The sequence below is a fragment of the Dryobates pubescens genome, chromosome 10, assembly GCF_014839835.1.
Source record: "Dryobates pubescens isolate bDryPub1 chromosome 10, bDryPub1.pri, whole genome shotgun sequence".
Taxonomy (NCBI): domain Eukaryota; kingdom Metazoa; phylum Chordata; class Aves; order Piciformes; family Picidae; genus Dryobates; species Dryobates pubescens.
This window is the reverse complement of record NC_071621.1, coordinates 7,728,428-7,747,950: the sequence shown is the minus strand read 5'-3', so window position 1 is coordinate 7,747,950 and position 19,523 is coordinate 7,728,428. Positions and strand designations below refer to the sequence as shown.

The following is a 19,523-nucleotide window of genomic DNA, read 5'->3' as shown; positions in this document are numbered from 1 at the left end:
ATTTCTCAAAGGCTTCAAAAAGACTTTCTTTCGAGTAAGGAGTGATAAATTTCAGCAAATGGATGCTCAAACCCGTATCTGCCAGTCAGCCAGAAAACTGCCCAGTGACATCAATAGACTTTGAATCAAGACTTCACATCTCAGCTATTATACATTTTCTGCATCTTTCCACTGCACAATGATGGGTCTCTGTTCTGAAAGCTGAATGTATCTTTGTATTTTCTCTCACAAAAGATCAGAACCCTGTAAGCACCATCTGGACTACTTTGTGCGTCTGTACATTATGCAGATATAGTTTTCAAAAACAGACTGCAAAAATCCTATTACCGCAGCAGACAGTGACTCTGATCCTTATCCAAGAGTCCTTTGAATTCAAAAGCATCCAGATTAGGCCCTCCCTATGATTTGCATAATAAAACATTGAACCTATTTTACTAGTTTATACATGTCATTCTAGCATAACTATTACCTTCGGTTGGCCTTCTCACACAAACTCTTACCTCCAAGGCATGCACCCATAGCCAATGAGAAGATCAATGGTTTCATAGGCAAGTTAACGTCAGGATCTTTACTCAGATTGAGAAGCACAGGAATCTGTGGTTTAAGAGGAAAGAGAAAGATTCAGGAGACATTATCCAACAATCAGCACAATAAAAAATACATTGTCAACCAAAACCACCAGCAAGTCCAAAGAATAACTTGAGGACTTTTTCTTTTCTTTTCTTTTCTTTTTCTTTTTTTAAATAATATAACTACTATCTTTGAATCGTACTCTCAATCTGTGTTCATTTTTCCCCACTGACAAGTTGAAGAGAGCAACATTAGGCCAAGCACAACACAGGTGATGCTGACAAAACTGAGGCTTTCTTAAGGTACTGAGTGCCTCCCATTAGATCCTGCTAGTTCAACAGGACATTGACCATGACTATATATCAATTCCCGCCCCTTTCTTGAAAACTAAAGGATAGAGTTATATTGTTTTTTCTTGCTGGAAACAGCTCTAAGAAATGCCCAGGCCTTCACAATCAAGATGGCTGTAGATCATCTGTTGGTAACTAAAAAATTCCTGAGTCTTTATTATAATGAAAAGTGTTTGATCTGTTAAGGGAAAATTGACAGAGATTGGTGTGTCAGGCTTCTGAATTCATAAGCAGAGCTGAGTTTTTAAACTTTTTATTCTAACTTTATATTTGCCACAGAATGTTGGTTCAGTTCACCAGAAAGTATTTGCAAGTTCATGACTTTCACTTAATCACTTTAGTAACAAAACCCTTGAAAAGTCAAATGAGGTTTGTAAGGAGTTGTTACAGAGCCAAGCAATGCATCAGGCAGGCTTTCTGGTAGCACCAGATCTCAGTGCCTCTCGAACATAAAGAACTTTCACTGTAATTGGGAAAAATTCATTTGAGTTTAACTTAATTGTGTAACCATTGGCTTTGAAAGAAAGGTAGAATAGAATAGAATAGAATAGAATAGAATAGAATAGAATAGAATAGAATAGAATAGAATAGAATAGAATAGACCAGGTTGGAAGAGACCTTCGAGATCATCATGTCCAACCTATCATCCAACACCACCCAATCAACTAAACCATGCAACCAAGCATCCTGTCAAGCCTTGCCCTAAACACCCCCAGCGATGGCGACCCCACTACCTCCTCGGGCAGCCCATTCCAATGGGTAATCACTCTTTCTGCGTAAAACTTCCTCGTAACCTCCAGCCTAAACCTCCCCTGGCGCAGCCTGAGACTGTGTCCTCTTGTTCTGCTACTGGTTGCCTGGGAGAAGAGACCAACCTCCGCCTCACTACAACCCCCCTTCAGGTAGTTGTAGAGAGCAATAAGGTCACCCCTGAGTCTCCTCCTCTCCAGGCTAAGCAACCTCAGCTCCCTCAGTCTCTCCTCATAGGGCTTGTGCTCCAAGCCCCTCACCAACCTTGTTGCCCTTCTCTGGACACGCTCCAGCAAGTCAACATCCTTCCTGAACTGAGGGGCCCAGACCTGGACACAGTAAATATCAGGTAATATCAGTACCACAGACAGGATGTCATCAGTAAGGGGAGAGGCTGATAATAACTTAGTTTTAATGTGTGTGGAGGTTTATGGGACCAAAAGGGAGAGAGAAACAATAATCAAATGTGGAAGCAATTAAATAAGATGGGATTTGTGAAAACATCTGTGATACCCTTTAAAATTAATGCTTTCTCAGAATACAGGATTTTCAGTAGCGAGTAGAGTTATGAGTTAATTCTCCAGTTTGAATGTACTTCACGGGTCCCCAGCATAGGGTATGATCTCAGAGGTGGGACAGCCACTTCCTGAAAACTCTTCACTTTCACAGCTCTGTGATGCCCACCTTCACTGACCATGTGTCTCCATTTCATATGACGCTATATACAGGCTTTATGAAGAATTACAAGTCTTTTCATACCCCTGTTGCCATTGTTGCTAATCATACTTCTTAAGTCCTCTAACTGATTCATCTAGGTATGTTCATGTCTAAAGGTTATTCCTGAGTTGCTCATTGCCTGAGGATGTATTGCTATTTTAAGGCCTAGAGAAGGGTCAGTATGCCCAACATACTGTCTGTTTTTTCCCCAAAAAACAGTGAGGAAAGATTCCATTTGTCTCCACAAACTTTATTTCTCCTGAATCATCACTGCTAGAAAATGATACACAAATCAAATGGCAGTTATGTTTATTTCAAAACAATGTTGTGTTTCTGTTGCAGGTTTAAGACTAATATCTTAATAGTAAATAAGTTTTTCCAGAAAATTCAAAAGAGTCCAGGGGATGGACAGTACAAAGGGGCTGAACAGAACATAATAGATATGTTTATCCCATTTCATTGGTCTGCATTTCTATATAGTCTGAAAGCACAGCTTGTTCTCTGTCTCTTTCTTAATTCTTTCCCCATCTCTGTTTTCTGACCTTGCTTGCTTGGCCTCATAATTTCTGTTTGGGTTGTGGTAGGAAACAGTGACAGGGATGAGACAGAGATAACTTGTTAGCTGGTCCAGAGCACTCTAGGGTTTGTCTAGGGGAGTCTGTACAGGGGTGTAGCTGGGCTATTGTCTAGTTGTATACGTACATAGGTATTTGTATATGTTTAGCCCACTTCTGTAAATAATAATTTCCTTTAGTTTCCAAATTCTGAGTTGTGTGGTAATTTATTCCCTGGGGTAAATACCAGTGGTCCAAAACCAAACCACAACAGTTTCAACACAAAATTTAAGCAGAAATACTGAAATGACAGGATAAGTCTCCCAGACAACCAGCACCAGAACAAGGGGACACAGTCTCAAGCTGTGCCAGGGGAGGTTTAGACTCGAGGTGAGGAGAAAGTTCTTCACCGAGTGAGTCGTTCGTCATTGGAATGGGCTGCCCAGGGAGGTGGTGGAGTCACCGTCCCTGGAGGTGTTCAAGGGGAGATTGGACATGGCACTTGCTGCCATGGTCTAGTTGTGAGGTCTGTTGGAACAGGTTGGACTTGATGATCCTTGGGGTCTCTTCCAACCTTAGTTACTGTGATACTGTGATACTGTGATAAGTCATCTTGTTCAATCTAAATAAAGTAGCTCCTCCTACTACAAAATTTTGACTAGAGAACCAAAACAAATTACTCAGTTCCTCAGAATTTTTTGCAAGTTTCCTGATGCAACCACTATGCAGACCAGTAATACTTTTTAAAATAAGATTCCTTGTACATGTCCTGCTCAGCACAGAGACTGTGGTTAGACAGAAGAGATTAAAACAATAATTCTATTTTCATATTGTTGAGGTCAGTCCTAAAGATGCTGCCAGCCAGCTCTGAAGTGCAAAGGAAGTAATGCCATTTTCACACCTCACTGGTGAGAACCATGCAGAAAGCAGAGCCTAATTTCCCAAGTTTCTGATGGCTGTTCTGTCTCTGCAGATAGTTACAGCCCAGTCTTATGCTTTTATCAAGCACTGAAATGTAGGTCACAAAAACTCTGGTACGACAGAGGCAAAAAAGACCCACTGCCAGTAAGAAAGAGAGATGCATACAAAACATTCAGTACTACAAATTAAAGACCTCTGATAGTTTTAGAGGCAGCAGTGGGACAAAAATTATCTGCTTCCTAGCAAAGACTTGTCAGAGACTGTCACCTTTCCAGCCAAGTCTTTAATGGAAATTGTTTGGTACTCTACATTGAGGAAATAGTATTTAAACTCAGTTAAAATGGGAATGGCTATATTTCAGGTTCCAATAATAAAAGCAAAATATAAACAGGTGGGTCCAGAATATAAAGCTGATAAAACATGTCAGTTAAACTAAAGAGCATACTGGTAATAAAACCATGTCACCTAACACTCTAAGGGCAGAAATGTGTGGCTATTTGAATGACAATATTAGGTAAATGCAGGCCTTATAAGTCTGCCTGTCAAGGAATGTCATTGTGAGTTTAGCCTATTGAAAAAGCAGCAGAAATATCACAGGATTAATAGAATGACACACAGAGCATCACTGCATGATTCACTGTATTTATTCACAGACAAAGAAAGCTGGTTATCAAACATGAAGAAAAGTCTTTGCCATAAAAGATTCAAAATGTGCTAGGCTTAATAGCTAAGCTCCTGGTTTATAAATTTTTTATTCAGAGAAGATTTTGTGGGTGTTATTTAAGCATCTCCCAGACTTATCTCTTTAACTCTATATTAGATTTGCTGCTGGCTACATAGTCTTTCACAAGCAGTCAGATGTCATGGAATGTCATACAAAGTTTATCTCAAAATTTGGACACTGAAATTTTAAGGGACCAGTTGTATCCACCAAATGTTCACAAGCCCATGGGGCCTGAGGAAATTTACCCCAGAGTACTGAAGGATCTAGAGAATGTTATGGCAGGACCTCATTTGATCATCTTGGGAGTATTTGGGAGTCTGGGGAGATCCTCATTGACCAGAAGCCAGCAAATGCTATTAAAATCCACAAAAACCCCAGAGATCTATTAGTCTAACTGCAGTTCCTGGGAAAATTGTGGATAAGATTATGCTGAGTACTATTCAATCATCACTATGAATACTATGCAATCATCAGGCACAGTTAACCCTGGTGCATAACCAGGAAGTTCTGCATAACTCACTTGATATCCTTTTATGATAAGGTCACATAGAATACATACAGAGAATAAACCAGGTTGGAGGAGACCTTCAAGATCATCACGTCCAACCCATCAACCACTCCAACACCACCTAAACAACTAACCCATGGCACCAAGCACCCCATCAAGTCTTCTCCTGAAAACCTCCAATGATGGCAACTCCACCACCTCCCCAGGCAGCCCATTCCAATGGGCAATCACTCTCTCTGTATAGAATTTTCTCCTAACATCCAGCCTGAACCTTCCCTGGCGCAGCCTGAGACTGTGTCCTGTGTCACCTGCAGTGTAGATTAAGAGAAGGTGGTGGATGTTGTTTTTCTGGATTTCAGCAAGGCATTTTATACTGCCCCTCAAAGCATCCTTCTGGACAAGCTGTGAAACTGTGGGATAAGCAAGTTCATGGTGCACTGGAAGAAGAACTGGCTGAAGGCTAGAGCTCAAAGGGTTATAAGTGCATGGGGCTACATCTGGCTGGTAGCCCGTCACCAGTGGTATTCCTCAGGATTCAATTCTAGGGCTAGTTCTGTTCAAAATATTTAACAATTATCTGGATGAAGGAGTCAAATGCACCATCAGTAAGTTTACAACACAAAACTGGGAGATTTTGCTGACCCTCCTGAGGTACATGAGCCTTTGCAGAGGAATCTAGATAGGAAAATTAGGCTATAACTAAAACTGTTAAATTTAACACATCCCAATAACAGATTTTGCAGCTGGGATGGAGTAACACCAGGCACAAATATAAATGGGGAGAAGTGCCTGGAGAGCAGCCCTGTAGAAAGGGATCTGGATGTGCTGGTCAACAGGCTCAATAGGAGTCAGCAGCCCTGGCAACCTAGAGGACAAACTACATCATGGGGTGCTGCAAACATTGTAACCAGCCAGTCAAAAGAGGTGACTGGCCCACTGTATTCAGCATTGTTGCACCCTCACCTGGAATATTGTGTGAAGTTCTGGACCACACAAATTAAGAAGGATGTGAAGGCCCTTGTTTGTGTACAGAAGAAAGCAACAAAGCTGGTGGAAGGGCTGGAAGAAATGTTCTGTGAATAATGGCTAAGAACATTGGGCTTGTCCAGCCTGGAGAAAAGGATAAGAGACAATCTCATTGCTCTCTGCAGCTTCCTTACGATGGAAGGTTTAGAGGCAGGTGCTGATCTCTTCTTCCTGGTATTCAGTGACAAGATGCATGAGAATGGCTCAAGGCTGCACCAAGGAACATTTAGATTGAACATCAGGAAACATTTCTTCACCAAGAGGGTGGTCAAATACCAGAACAGTCTTCCTGGAATGGTGGTCAATGCACTAGGCCTCTCAGTTGGTAAGAGTTATTTGGAAAATGCCCCTACTGATATGCTTTAACAACTGATTGGTTTAGGTGCCTTTCAACTAAAAGTCTGTTCTAGTCTATAATTCTAAAATATTTTACTATCTTATATATTGACAAGAAAGAAATAGTTTTCCATTTGCAGACAGCTGTCACAATTTCTGGGCATTCTTATACAATGGTGTGCAATATACACTTATACAAACACCTACTTAACTTGGGGGCTGGATTTTTACTTTCAAATGCCTGACAAGAATGCAAAGATCCTGAAACTACAGTTCATCAAGAAAGTTTCAATCTCCTCATTTTGTTTTGGGGCAGTTCATGATCTTTGCATTCAGGACAAATAATATGAAACAAGCAATTGGAAGATACCCTGAGGATTATTTTGTCTTTGTGCAGCTCCAATACTTAATTTTAGTTTACCACTAACAGAATTTCACCAAGAAAGAAACAGTAAAAGTAATCAACCTGTGAAGAGCTAAGTGCCCTCAGAAACTCAATCCACAGTTTCAAAGGCACAGTTCTCTCCCTACAGCATTGTCTGCAGCGTAAAATACTTGCTGTGTTCTGAGCTCTTTGTGAAGATTTCAGTTTAGCAACCTCTGTGCATGAATTCCATGTAGTACTGACATTTTTGATGGCAGGAATATACCACATCCACTCTTTTCTAGAGCGAAGAAGAAATTGACTAAAAGTGATGTTACACTGAGAAGGTATTTTCAGGGTAAGGTGCTTCAAATAATAAAATAATCTGATTCTCATAATTTCAGAAATTTTTAGTAGAGAGACTTTTCTGTATTTTCTGATGTGGAGTGACAAACACCAAAGTATAAGCCTGTTCATTGAGCTAGATGATTCAGGGTCTCAACTTTAGTCTGTCATATAATGCATTTAATATCTTAACAGAGCAGCTATTTACTACTTTTTCACAGTGGCAAATATGCCTGCATTTTTCTCCCTTCCTGCCTCCTCTCTCCATCTATTTCTAAAGAAAATGAGATAAATGTAACAATTTCTTAGATTCAGCTGAGAACAGAATGGAAAAAGATGTAAATTTTAACTGTTTAAAATGTTGGCAAGGGTTCTTTCCTATCCATCTGTACTTCCCACATTCAAAAATACAAAAGAACCAATATTCAGGCATCATAAGAGATTCCTGCACTTCAGTTCCATTCTCTAAAACATACTCCTTCTAGAAGAGGGTTCCTTACAAAATCCTTAAAAGACCCTTTGGTTCAACAAGAACAAGTGCAAGGTCCTGCATCTGCGTTGGGGCAATCCCAGGCACCGATATAATCTGGGCATCAACTGGCTTGAGAACAGCCCTGAAGAAAAGGACTTGGGGGTGCTGGTGGATGAGAAGTTCAGTATGACCCACCAGTGTGCACTTGCAGCCCAGAAAGCCACTCACATCCTGGGCTGCATCAAGAGCAGCATAGCTAGCAGAACCAGGGAGGTGATTCTCCCTCTCCACTCCACTCTGATGAGACTCCACCTGGAGTACTGTGTCAGTTGTGGAGCCCCTATTACAGAAGGGATCTGGCCATGCTGGAACGTGTCCAGAGAAGGGCCACAAGGATGATCAGAGGGCTGGAGCACCTCTCATATGAGGACAGACTGAGAGAGTTGGGGCTGTTCAGGCTGGAGAAAAGAAGGCCTAATTGTGGCCTTCCAGTATCTTAATGGTGCCTACAAGAAAGCTTTTTAGGGTGTCAGATAATTACAGGACTAGGGGGAATGGAAAAAAAATAGAAATGGTGTAGTGGTTTGCGCCTTAACTGGGAGTTAAGAGCTCAGATGGGGGCAAGGCTGAGAATCTCTCCCCCACTCCCCCCTCCTCCCTCCCAACAGAGAGGGGAAAAAAAAGGAAAGGGAAGGAGCAAATCCTACCCCATGCAGTGCTACAGGCTGGGGTCAGAGTTGCTGGAGAGCAGCCAGGCAGAGGGGGACCTGGGGGTACTGGTCAATGGTAGGCTGAACATGGGCCTGCAGTGTGCCCAGGCAGCCAGGAGGGCCAATGGCATCCTGGCCTGCATCAGGAACAGTGTGGCCAGCAGGAGCAGGGAGGTCATTCTTACCCTGTGCACTGCACTGGTTAGGCCACACCTCGAGTACTGTGTCCAGTTCTGGGCCCCTCAGTTTAGGAAGGAGGTTGACTTGCTGGAACGAGTCCAGAGAAGGGCAACGAATTTGGTGAGGGGTTTGGAAGACAAGCCCTATGAGGAGAGGATGAGGGAGCCAGGGTTGCTCAGCCTGGAGGAGAGGAGACTCAGGAATGACCATATTGCTGTCTACAACTACCTGAAGGGAGGTTGTAGACAGGTGGAGGTTGGTCTCTTCTCCCAGGCAGCCAGAACAAGAGGACACAGTCTCAGGCTCTCAGGCTGCACCAGGGGAGGTTTAGGATGGACGTTAGGAGGAAGTTCTATACAGAGAGAGTGATTGCCCATTGGAATGGGCTGTCCGGGGAGGTGGTGGAGTCACCATCATTGGAGGTGTTCAGGAGGAGACTTGATGGGGTGCTTGGAGCCATGGGTTAGTTGATTAGGTGGTGTTGGATTGGTTGATAGCTTGGACGTGATGATCTTGAAGGTCTCTTCCAACCTGGTCTGGTCTATTCTATTCTATTCTATTCTATTCTATTCACCAAGCAATAATTTGGAGTTGGCCTGGAAGTAGAGAGGTAAAGAGTTTTCTTTAAACAATAACTGGTAAGGTTCACAAGGGCAAGGAACAGGGATGGATGGGAGGGGTACAAAGAAGAAGAATGCAAAACCTGTCTCTCTGAAGAGGCGCGGAGGCAGCAGGGAGAAGGATCAGGCCCGACCACGTGGCAGAGGAGCAGAAAAGCAGCCACAGTAGCTCTCATCCAGGAGAGGCAGGAGCCAAAAGGAGTCCTAATAGCTGCAATGTCCTGCTTTTTATACCCTAGCTGGGCAGGGAAGGGGGAGTGGAACAGACTCAGTTTCCCAGGGGAAAAACGCCCTGCAGGGAGGGCAAAGCACCCGCAAGCCCTCCACCCTGTTTTGGTTTTGTTGTCAGAATGGGTGTTAACCCACCACAACTGGGTAGATGCAGATTGGGCGTTAGGAAGAAGTTCTTCCCCATGAGGGTGGTGAGGCACTGGAACAGGTTGCCCAGGGAGGTGGTGGAAGCCCCATCCCTGAAGCTTTTTAAGGCCAGGCTGGATGTGGCTCTGGGTAACCTGTTCTAGTGTAAGGGGTCCATGCCCATGGCAGGGGGTTTGGGACTAGATGATCCTTGAGGTCCCTTCCAACCCTAACAATTTAATGATTCTATGTGTATGCAGGCACTTTTTGGTATTGCTCCAAGCCAGTTTTCACGGACTAGTTGACTGTGAAGCAAAACTCACTGAACTAAGATTTTTGCATTATTGTTTAACAGTCCTCAAGTGTTTGCTGGGAGATGACTCATATTAAACCAATACTTCCCTTTGTACCTATTGCTTGCAGTCTGTTGTTAAATCAATATAATTACACAGGAAACACTACAGCAATGAAAATGCCAGATTATCATATAACTATAGAGCATTCACAAATATGACCAATATGTCATATGTAAGAAGTACATTAAACTTTGACACAGACTGAGGGTGGACTTGACCATCCAATAACAACAGAATAAAAATAGTGCAAAAATTTATACTTAGCTGAAAAGAAGCTGTAACAGTGAATCATGTCTACAGTAAAATGGATTATTGCACTTTGAACAGAGAACTTGATTGAATAAACCTATAAAAATAAGTCCTAATTTGCTATAATTTGATACTATTCTGATATTAAAACTCAGCTGCTTGTAAGCATTCATTATGCATAACATTATTTGCTTGGTTTGAAAGTAATTACCTAAATAAGGTAGCAATAAAAGGTTCAAGAGTTAAAAAGCATTAGCATAGCTGCACAGCTCAAAAAGGGAAAACACTGGAGCAGCGGGTGGGTAGAGACAGTTTCCATTAAAAAGACAATTTCACTTTTCAGCTATGAAGGTGGATATAAGAAGAAACGTGCAAAACTGCAGCTGAAGCAGTGTCTCTAGTTCCACAGCTAACTGCAGCTGCTAGCAGCAATGGCCAGCTAGATGCCTAAATGGTATGAATAAGCTTGAAATAATGATTCAGTCTGAGATGATAAAGTAAACTACAACACAACAGAGATCAAAGAAAAGCAAATAATAGTCAGTATACTCAACTCCCGTGCCAGCACCAGGAGGAGGAAGTACAACTCCTGCACAGAACCCTACCATTGTAGCTGTGAAGGGGATATTGTCAATCACAGAGGAGGCCAAAGCAGACACCCAGAGCACTAAAATGATGGCCACTGCCAAACGCTGGTCCTCGGGAACCACCTGGAATAGGAAGTGACTGAATTACAACTTTGGTGAGATCAGTGTTGCTCTGTTCCCCTCCATGGCATAACTGTAAATTCTTCACAGGTTTAGTTCATCAACATTCACTATTTCTTTAGGCTCTGAGATATGAAAAGCATCTTAAAGGTAATAGCCCAATATTTTGGAACACAATCACTAGAGGATTTTTCCCCAGAACATTTGAACAAATAGAAATACAAAGACTGATATTTCTAATACTGGGATTTCACACAGGAAATACTTTGTGCAGCTGTGAATTTTCACCTCTAATTGTTTATACTTGTTTCCTGATTGTATTTTTGGAGGGGTTTATTAAGTGAGAAAAGGCTCATCTTTTACATTTATGGCTATGCTTATTCTGGCTGTAGACAGATACATACATATTAAATATTAATATGTATGTATCCAAAACATGACAAGCATTCTTGATGTCGTATTCCTGACACAGGAATACAATCACTATCATTAAATTAGAAATTAAGGAATTATTCATTGTACTATTGGAGTAAAACTATTTTCCTTATCTGTTAAACAATTGTAAATATTTTTAACATACCTTTATTAATAAAGCTGTCTGCTCTCCTATGTAGTCTATTAAGTGCAGATGAGCCAATGCCTAAAAAATAGAAGACATTGGTATCAACTACTGAAGTACCTGATGCAGTTACCATTTATTTCCAGTAGATGCAAGAAAATACAATCATTATTTCCCACTCACAAGATATTGTTATTCATCTCACATAGCTTTTACATTAACTTTGCAATTAGTGGAAAGAAAAGACACTGCAGAGATTGGTAGCTGGTTTTGCAGAAGTGGGTTGGTTGTACTGGAATGACTGGTAGTATTACTTAAGAGTGTGTGGCACAGGGATAAGACAATGGCTGAAATTTAAAAGATTACATTTTTCAGTGGATACATGCTTTAGAATACCTGAACATGACTGATTTTAAACCATCCTCCTCAAAATAGATAGTTTATCATATGTTTAAAAGGTCAGTTGTAATGAAGTATCTCGCACTCAGTCTCAGATGAAGAAATTGGAAAGCAAAATACATGCTTGTGATGGGTTATGCCCATTCTGAAAGTGGCACGGCGAGGGCTTGTGAGAGCCTTGCTCTCTCTGGAGGGGATTTTCCCCTGGAAAACTGAGTTGGTCTGTTCCACTCCCCCTCCCTGTCCAGCAAGCCTATAAAAAGGAAGACACTGCAGCCATTTGCTCTTTTACTTCTGCCTTGCAGAGACAAAAGAGAGTTGCTGCTGGCTTCCTGGTTCCACATGGTCGGGCCTGGTCCTCCTCCTCCCTACTACATCCACGCCTCTTCAAAGGACTCCAAAGGATTGGTTTTGTATGTATATTTTCCCCATCCATCCTTGTTCCTTACCCTTGTGAACCCTTCCTTTTATTGTTTTTTATATATATATATAATTTAAAGAATTTTTTTTTACCTCTCTGCTTCCAAACCGACTCCAAATTATTTCTCAGTAGATTTGCTCCTTCCCTTTTTTTTCCTCTCAATCAGAAAAGAGGAGGAGGGGAGCAGGGGAGGGATTCTCAGCCTTGCCCCCCATCTGAGTTCTTAAATCCCAGATAAGGCTCAAACCACTACAATGCTTCTGTTAAACAGTTTTCTCAGACCTATGAGAAGCAAGAGTACTCAATTGCTAAAACCATGTCAGAGATACTGGGTGAATGAAAATCAAAACTGAGGTAGCAGCACATGAAAGACAGGAAAAAACAGCTTTCCAATGCTCAAGTCAGGCACCTGAAGAAAGGAGGCAAGCCATGTAAGCATGTGGCCCAGGGAGAGCCTGGACCAGAGTGATTTTTCTCTCCCTTCAAAAGCCATTCTCATTTGTCCAGACAGAGGATACATATTGAATCTTCACACCTGCAGAGAAGGAAGGGTCTGTACCATAAAACCACAAGGTAAAAGGGTTATTTTAAATCATGAGAGTCAGCCTTTAATACACTTTGATTTTGTTTTCTTACAAATGTACAGAATGAAGTACTATTTTCAGGTTGAATAGAGAATATCTATCTTATGATTTTTTGGTTTCTTTGGGGGAGAAAAATCACATCATTTTTGGCTCAGCAGCCTGGATCAAATTGGTTGGCTTTCTCAATTTTTTTCTGTCATGACAAAGAATCAGTCAGCTGGCATGCCTCACCTACAGACTTTCTTCTCACAGAGCTGCAGAAGTCAAGATTCATACAACACAATGTGTCCAGAGAAGGGCAACGAATTTGGTGAGGGGTTCGGAACACAAGCCCTATGAGGAGAGGCTGAGGGAGCTGGGGTTGCTTAGCGTGGAGAAGAGGAGACTCTGGGGTGACCTTATTGCTCTCTACAACTACCTGAAGGGAGGTTGTAGACAGGCGGAGGTTGGTCTCCTCTCCCAGGCAACCAGTACCAGAACAAGAGGACACAGTCTCAGGCTGCGCCAGGGGAGGTTTAGGCTGGATGTTAGAAAGAAGTTCTGTACAGAGACAGTGATTGCCCATTGGAATGGGCTGCCGGGGGAGGTGGTGGAGTCACCGTCATTGGAGGTGTTCAGGAGGAGACTTGATAGAGTGCTTGGTTGCATGGTTTAGTTGATTAGGTGGGTTGGTTGATAGGTTGGACGCGATAATCTTGAAGGCCTCTTCCAACCTGGTCTATTCTATTCTATTCTATTCTATTCTATTCTATTCAGACCACAATTGGAAAGCCAGTAATCAGCACCCTACCATGGACCCCCTCTGAATATAAACTGCACAGAGGGTCTCCTAGATCTCTTATGAGGAATAAGTATTCCTACACTAACTAGTGTCTTGAAGTGTAATAGCTCCTGACAGCTCAAAATAGAGTTTTGCTGCAGAAAATATAATACTGATCAAAATTTAATTTATGCACAAAATATGACATGAAACGGTTTTATGAAGAGTATGTCATGATGACTGTTGTAAATCAACGCTGCCTGAAGGGATTAAGGTAAAATGTTGATTTTGACTACAAAAGTGAACAAAATACTGTATCCCTGAGAAGCACAGGAATTTATGTCACAGAGACAGAAACATTTTATAGCCTGTAACAGCCACTTGTGAACAAGGACTAAAAGACAGTTGTAGAGAAAAATTACCTGAGGACACAATAGAAAACAAGAGAGCTACAAAGAATTTCCAACTTTTTCATTGCAAAATAACTGCCAGACTGGGCTGCTGAGCACCTGAAGGCAGAATATCCAAGAGTTCCCTTGTGGCTCTGGAACTCAAGTCATATTTTCCAAAATGTCTGGCCTATTTTCCAAAATGTCTGGCAATTTTAAATGTACCTTGTAAGTGGAAAGGGAACATTTATAGCAGTAGGGAATAGATTCCAGACCGGGAACCATCTAAGGTGAAGGACCACCAAGGGTAAAGAATAAGAGATGACAATTGCTGAATGCCTAGCTCATAGAAAGATTTATTATACTTCAATGCATATCTTTGTTTTGACTTGTTTCTTCTTGACATTGTTAATCTAAAGGAAAGAAAAATGCCTTTGGGAAGGACTATCATCTCCTGTTAATCCAAAACAGATTCAGGTCAAAATTAACCTCTATGAAACATTTTTGTCCTTCTCTTACAGAGAAGAATTTAATGTCTCCCACCTTTTTCTTAATTATCTGTACAGATTTATTTCATGACCTTAAACTGCTGCTATTCTAGAAAGCCAGGCAAAATATTTTCATTCGGAGAAACTACAAAAATTTTCAGTGAATTACAACAGTAGTATCTGAAGTCTAACAGTAAATGGCAAGTAACTTCCTGCATGTCTTACTATGTTGTTGTGCAGTCATGTAATACTCAAAAAAAATTCATTCAAACCAAGCAAAACCAATAAATACATCAGGAAATGCAAATAGTAAACTGTTATAGCAGCAGAAGACAAACATGGCTTCAATATGGATTCTTCACAAGAGGTAGAAAATGCAAAAATACTGTGCTTGATAACATATAGAACTAAAAATTGCCTGTACCAAAGGGTACACAACAAATGATGAATTTTACACCTAGCAGCTCACAAACAAGCTTCCTAATGACAATCAGAGTTTCCATTCATCTTCTCAGAGGTTACCAGTTTGTCATTAATGAGAGACAACTGAATTATTCACTCTATATTTCTTCACATTTGATCCCTTTTAAAGTTGATTACTTTTAAAAATAGATTTCAATATACAAGTCCTTGGATTCTTTGCAGTTCCTGGGGGGTATCAGAACAAAGGAGGCTATTTGAGCAAATTTTCTACTACAGGCTTTTTCCAGTCTGTCCACTCAGACAATTCCTTACCTAATGCAGCGCCAGTGGTCACTTGGGTTCTGTCAGTCATGCTGCTACAATGTTATTATATAATTTAAACCAAACAACTGAAAGATACCAAACATTCTAGAAGCCTAATTGACAAGTAAATGTGAGTATTCTTATATACAACTATCCAAACATTTGGGGTAGAAATAAATCCTCTCCAGGTTATACAAAAGAATCAACCAGTAAATAAAATGAGATATAAATGTGGCTGGGCTACTTCTAATAGCCAAGCAGAAAAACATGATGAAGCACTTTGAGTACTGAAAGCTTTTAGAAATTACAAACACAAATTGATCAGTGATATTATCCATTCAAACCATAGTCCTATGAAATCTCTCAGGCCCTTTAATAGCAGACACCACTAAGAAGATTTTTCAACTCTGGCATATTCTAGTTCTCTAATGTTTCCTATCACTTCTCTAAATAACTGCAAAACAGCCAGATAAATACATGTAAACTATCTACACTTATAGACCTCCAACAAACCTGGAAACTAAAATTCATCTTCAATGAAAATTACGGTATCAGGTACATTTGGCAAATGCAGAGAAGGAGAGTACCAAAGATATCCAGCTAATTTCCACCACTCTGCAATTTATATCTGTAACTATCATGACTACATTCAATCTACAATATTCCAGGACTGAATCTGCAGGAGGACTCTGCCTAGGAAGATAATTCACATTTTAAACCAGTTGTAAATCTTCAGGCTTAGAAATCAGAGAATCTTACCTCCATGAGAACAAACAATGCTGCAAAGAAAAGGAGGGTTGCCCACTCAACTCTGTTCAATATCATCTCAAAATCATGGATGTCTGCTAGCACTAGCAGCCAAATGGCTCCCAGCATGGCAATCCAGCCTACATGATAAAAAAGAAAGAACATCACTACACTTCACAGTCTTATTATTTGCTACCAGTTTTTGATTTGACCCTGTAGCAGTGAAAGGTCACAGATACCAAGGGATGGATGGTCTCTATATTCAAATTAAAATAAATTAGAAAAGAAAAATTGGTAAATAAGGCACATTGGGTTACTCCCAATAATCAATGGGTTTGAATCACAGAGCAGCTTTCAGATGTGTAGAGGGTTGACTGGAACTCCCAAAAGGCCAGCTGCAGCCTCAGGGCCTTGAAGACTCATTGCTACCTGCTCTAGAAGATAAACAGAGGAGAGGAAAATCTCTTTAAAACAGATGACAGACTGACTTTAAATAGCAAAACAGGCTCTCTCCAGAAATCATCTCTGTATACATCCTGAAGTGTTTTAAGTCACCTGCTTAGGTAACTGATTGAGAGAAAATGAAAATCAAATGCACAGTCAGCTAGAGGACACACCAATGAACCTCCTGTCTGAGCAAGACTCACTTTCTCTATGCACAATTAAAATGCTTTCTGGAGTTGTTTGATTCCTCTGGCACATTTTTCTTAAATGATAGAATGGAATTTCAGCCATGAAATGTATGTGATTTTTTTTTCCTCTACTGATGCTCCCTTTCCTGTCTTTCTTTTCTATTTTTTTTTCTCAAGTAGCAGATGATACATACTTGCATGGAAATAAAGCCTTCTATCTCTTCAAGTTCTTTCTAGATGAGAACTATTTTATACACCTCATCCTATTTCACATATTCACAATCAGAAAATGATGGATTCACAAAATTGCAGAAAAAGTGAGGAAGAGAGAAACATAATAGTCTCTACTGGCAAACAACTTATAAAGGAATACCAAATGTGACTTATGGAGAATAGATCCCTGCTGCATAGTAGAGAGGTGAGTATAGTGATCACTCCCCAAAAGACTTCAACAATTGTAAGAAAATTCAGAGACAGAAGACCAGTTAATAAAATTTTAGACCATTCAATTTACAGATTATGCACAAGTATTTTTCCATTCAGTTAAAAGAAGTAAGAGATCTAGTTTCCAATTAAGCCATATTCCATTTAAAACCTTATGATAGAAACAAAGACACTGTTCATGATGCTATAAACATTAACTATTTCCTCTGAAAAATCCTTTAGAGTGTAACAGAGGCATTCCCTAATAGAAGAATACATTTTGCTCTCTCAAGTACATTTCAGGAGCTTTCAGACATACCACCCTCTTTAAATGAGAATTTCATGTTAGATGTAATCAGTAAGGAACAACTGCTGAAAATATTGCATCTCAGTGCAGTCAACCAGAACTGCCTGAAAGCCAAGACCAGCAGCTCAGGAGTTGCTCTGGTCTGTTTGGCAAGGAAAGTTGAAGCAGCTAGCGTGATACTAGCTCCAGCTTTCATGCTTTGATACATGTGTGTTTTCTGCTATGGTTTTTGTGAAGCAGTGAAATAATACTTCTTGCACTGTTCGGATACAAAATAAAAACACTCTCAGTGCCACAAGCTCTTCAACCGATGACCTATTTCTGTCTTTTCAAGCATCTCCAAGGGCCATCTTCACCCCAGTTCAGGTCTGCTCTTGATGCCCCTAACCTGGCTTCTCTCCTTGTTGCTTAGCTGAAACCACATTTTCTAGGACTATAAACAACTTCTTCCTTCCCCAGCTGTCTCCCAATGATCCTTCTTGAAAAGTGTCCACACAGCTGATCACTTTAGTCTTGCTGTTTTCTTGGTAAGCGACTGTGCAATATGTTTTTCTTGGTGCAAACCTAATCTACAGGAAAAGCCAGTACAAATGACTAGGAAATCTATTGCTTTGGAAGCAGAAATATCACCATATAGGTGGAAACAAAGCCAAAGCTGAACAGAGCTGAAAAAATAGGGTATTTCTTATCCCAAATTTTGGAGCTTCAGCTGCTACATTTTCCCAATACAAATTTTGAGTAAAATCTGATTTGAGTGCCTCACTGGATCAAAAAGCTGCCTCACAGGCAGCTTTGATTGCCTCCAAAGACAAACACTGCCATGCTGTAAGCTGAGCAAGTCTGTTTCCTGCTTTGGTCACAATGATCTGATCAGAGTCCATAGGCCAAAATATCTCATGGATGGGCATCATACTGCAAATGAGGAGCAGAGCAAAAAAAACCTGCAAAAGATAGCAGGGTGGGAATAACTAGTCCCAGATTTTCTTGTGAAGAAGACATTATATCACCCACTGGAAAGAGACTCCAGGACCGATCTAAGAGTGGAAATACTCTATGTTGCTTGGGATGAATGCTAAATTGCTGAATTCTGGTGTAAAATGAAAATCTGTGGGGGGTTGGTTTGTTTTTTCCTGCACTGAAGTCTGGGTGTCTACATAGACTTTCAAAAACCATTTACAAGCCACATGGAGAGGTGTGTTTCCAGAGTTCCCAAAACAGGAAGAGAAACTGAGGAGAACAGACAGTTCTTCTCTACCATGCTTTTTTGCTAGCATAGCTGATTTACTGTCTTCCCAAACTCAAAGTGAATCTATCCAGGCAAATGGAATAGTTATTTGCTCTGAGCACAAAGAAAGGGGTTGTGAAAATACACTGCCTACTTTTTTTCTGACTGTCATCTTGACTGTTCTCTGAACTCCAGTAGTGCCCCCAACCCCATATTAAATAAATCAAAATTATGGCAATTCCTGATAGAAGGATACTGCAAGAAGAAATACATATGTGCAGATCAGGAGCTTAGTAGCAGAATTTTAATGCTATTTGGTACAAAGCTAAGTGACATTACATTTTGCGTGCAAGTACAACAATATGAATAATTAAACAACAGCAATTTCTCAATAGTTCTGGAACAATCTATGATAACATCTTGGCTTTATTCCTACCCTTCTGCCTCCAAGGAAAACAAACCAATTTGAACATGATATATAGAAATAACAACTATTTGCTAAAGATAATAATGAGATAAAATTGAATTGCACAAGAGGCTGATAGAGGAGGACATTTTCTTGCACCATGAGAGTTATCAGCATGCATTAGCTCCATACATGTAACTTTGCATGAGAGAACAGTGCCCTGCTTTACAGTGTTCTCTGGGGATACAGACAGGCAAGGGAGATGTCCTCATGCAGTGCTCTAGCAAGTATATAAGCTCTTTGCAGTCAGAACTGGCAGCTGACACAGGATCAAACATGTCAGCTGCCAGTTCTGACTGTAAAAAGCTTATTTCAGGCTACACATGTGGTCTGTATTTGCTTCCCCTACTATGCCTGCAAGGAAGAGATGCAGTTACCCATCTCTCAGAGTGCAGAGAAGAGGAAGGAGGAATTCTCTTCAGGAATTTGAAAGACCATGTAAGATGCCCTTTAGTACCACAGTGTGACTCCAAGCACCCAGCAGCTGGACAAGAGGAAAGTCTTCTGAAGCCTTATGGACACAAAAGACAGTAACTGCTCCCTGCTGAGCTGCTTCTCAAAATTAACGAGTAAGATAGTGG

General features: G+C 40.8%; 1 protein-coding gene across 1 annotated transcript in view; it reads right to left on the bottom strand.

Annotated features, from left to right (window-relative positions):
• Nucleotides 1-19,523, bottom strand: part of OCA2 (OCA2 melanosomal transmembrane protein) — a 219,560-nt gene that overhangs the window by 54,179 nt on the left and 145,858 nt on the right. The window contains exons 19-22 of the mRNA XM_054164621.1: nucleotides 15,902-16,029; nucleotides 11,397-11,456; nucleotides 10,715-10,819; nucleotides 501-594 (exon numbers count right to left, since the gene is read on the bottom strand). Coding sequence (XP_054020596.1) covers nucleotides 501-594; nucleotides 10,715-10,819; nucleotides 11,397-11,456; nucleotides 15,902-16,029 — 387 coding nt within the window. The remainder of the gene's footprint in view (nucleotides 1-500; nucleotides 595-10,714; nucleotides 10,820-11,396; nucleotides 11,457-15,901; nucleotides 16,030-19,523) is intronic.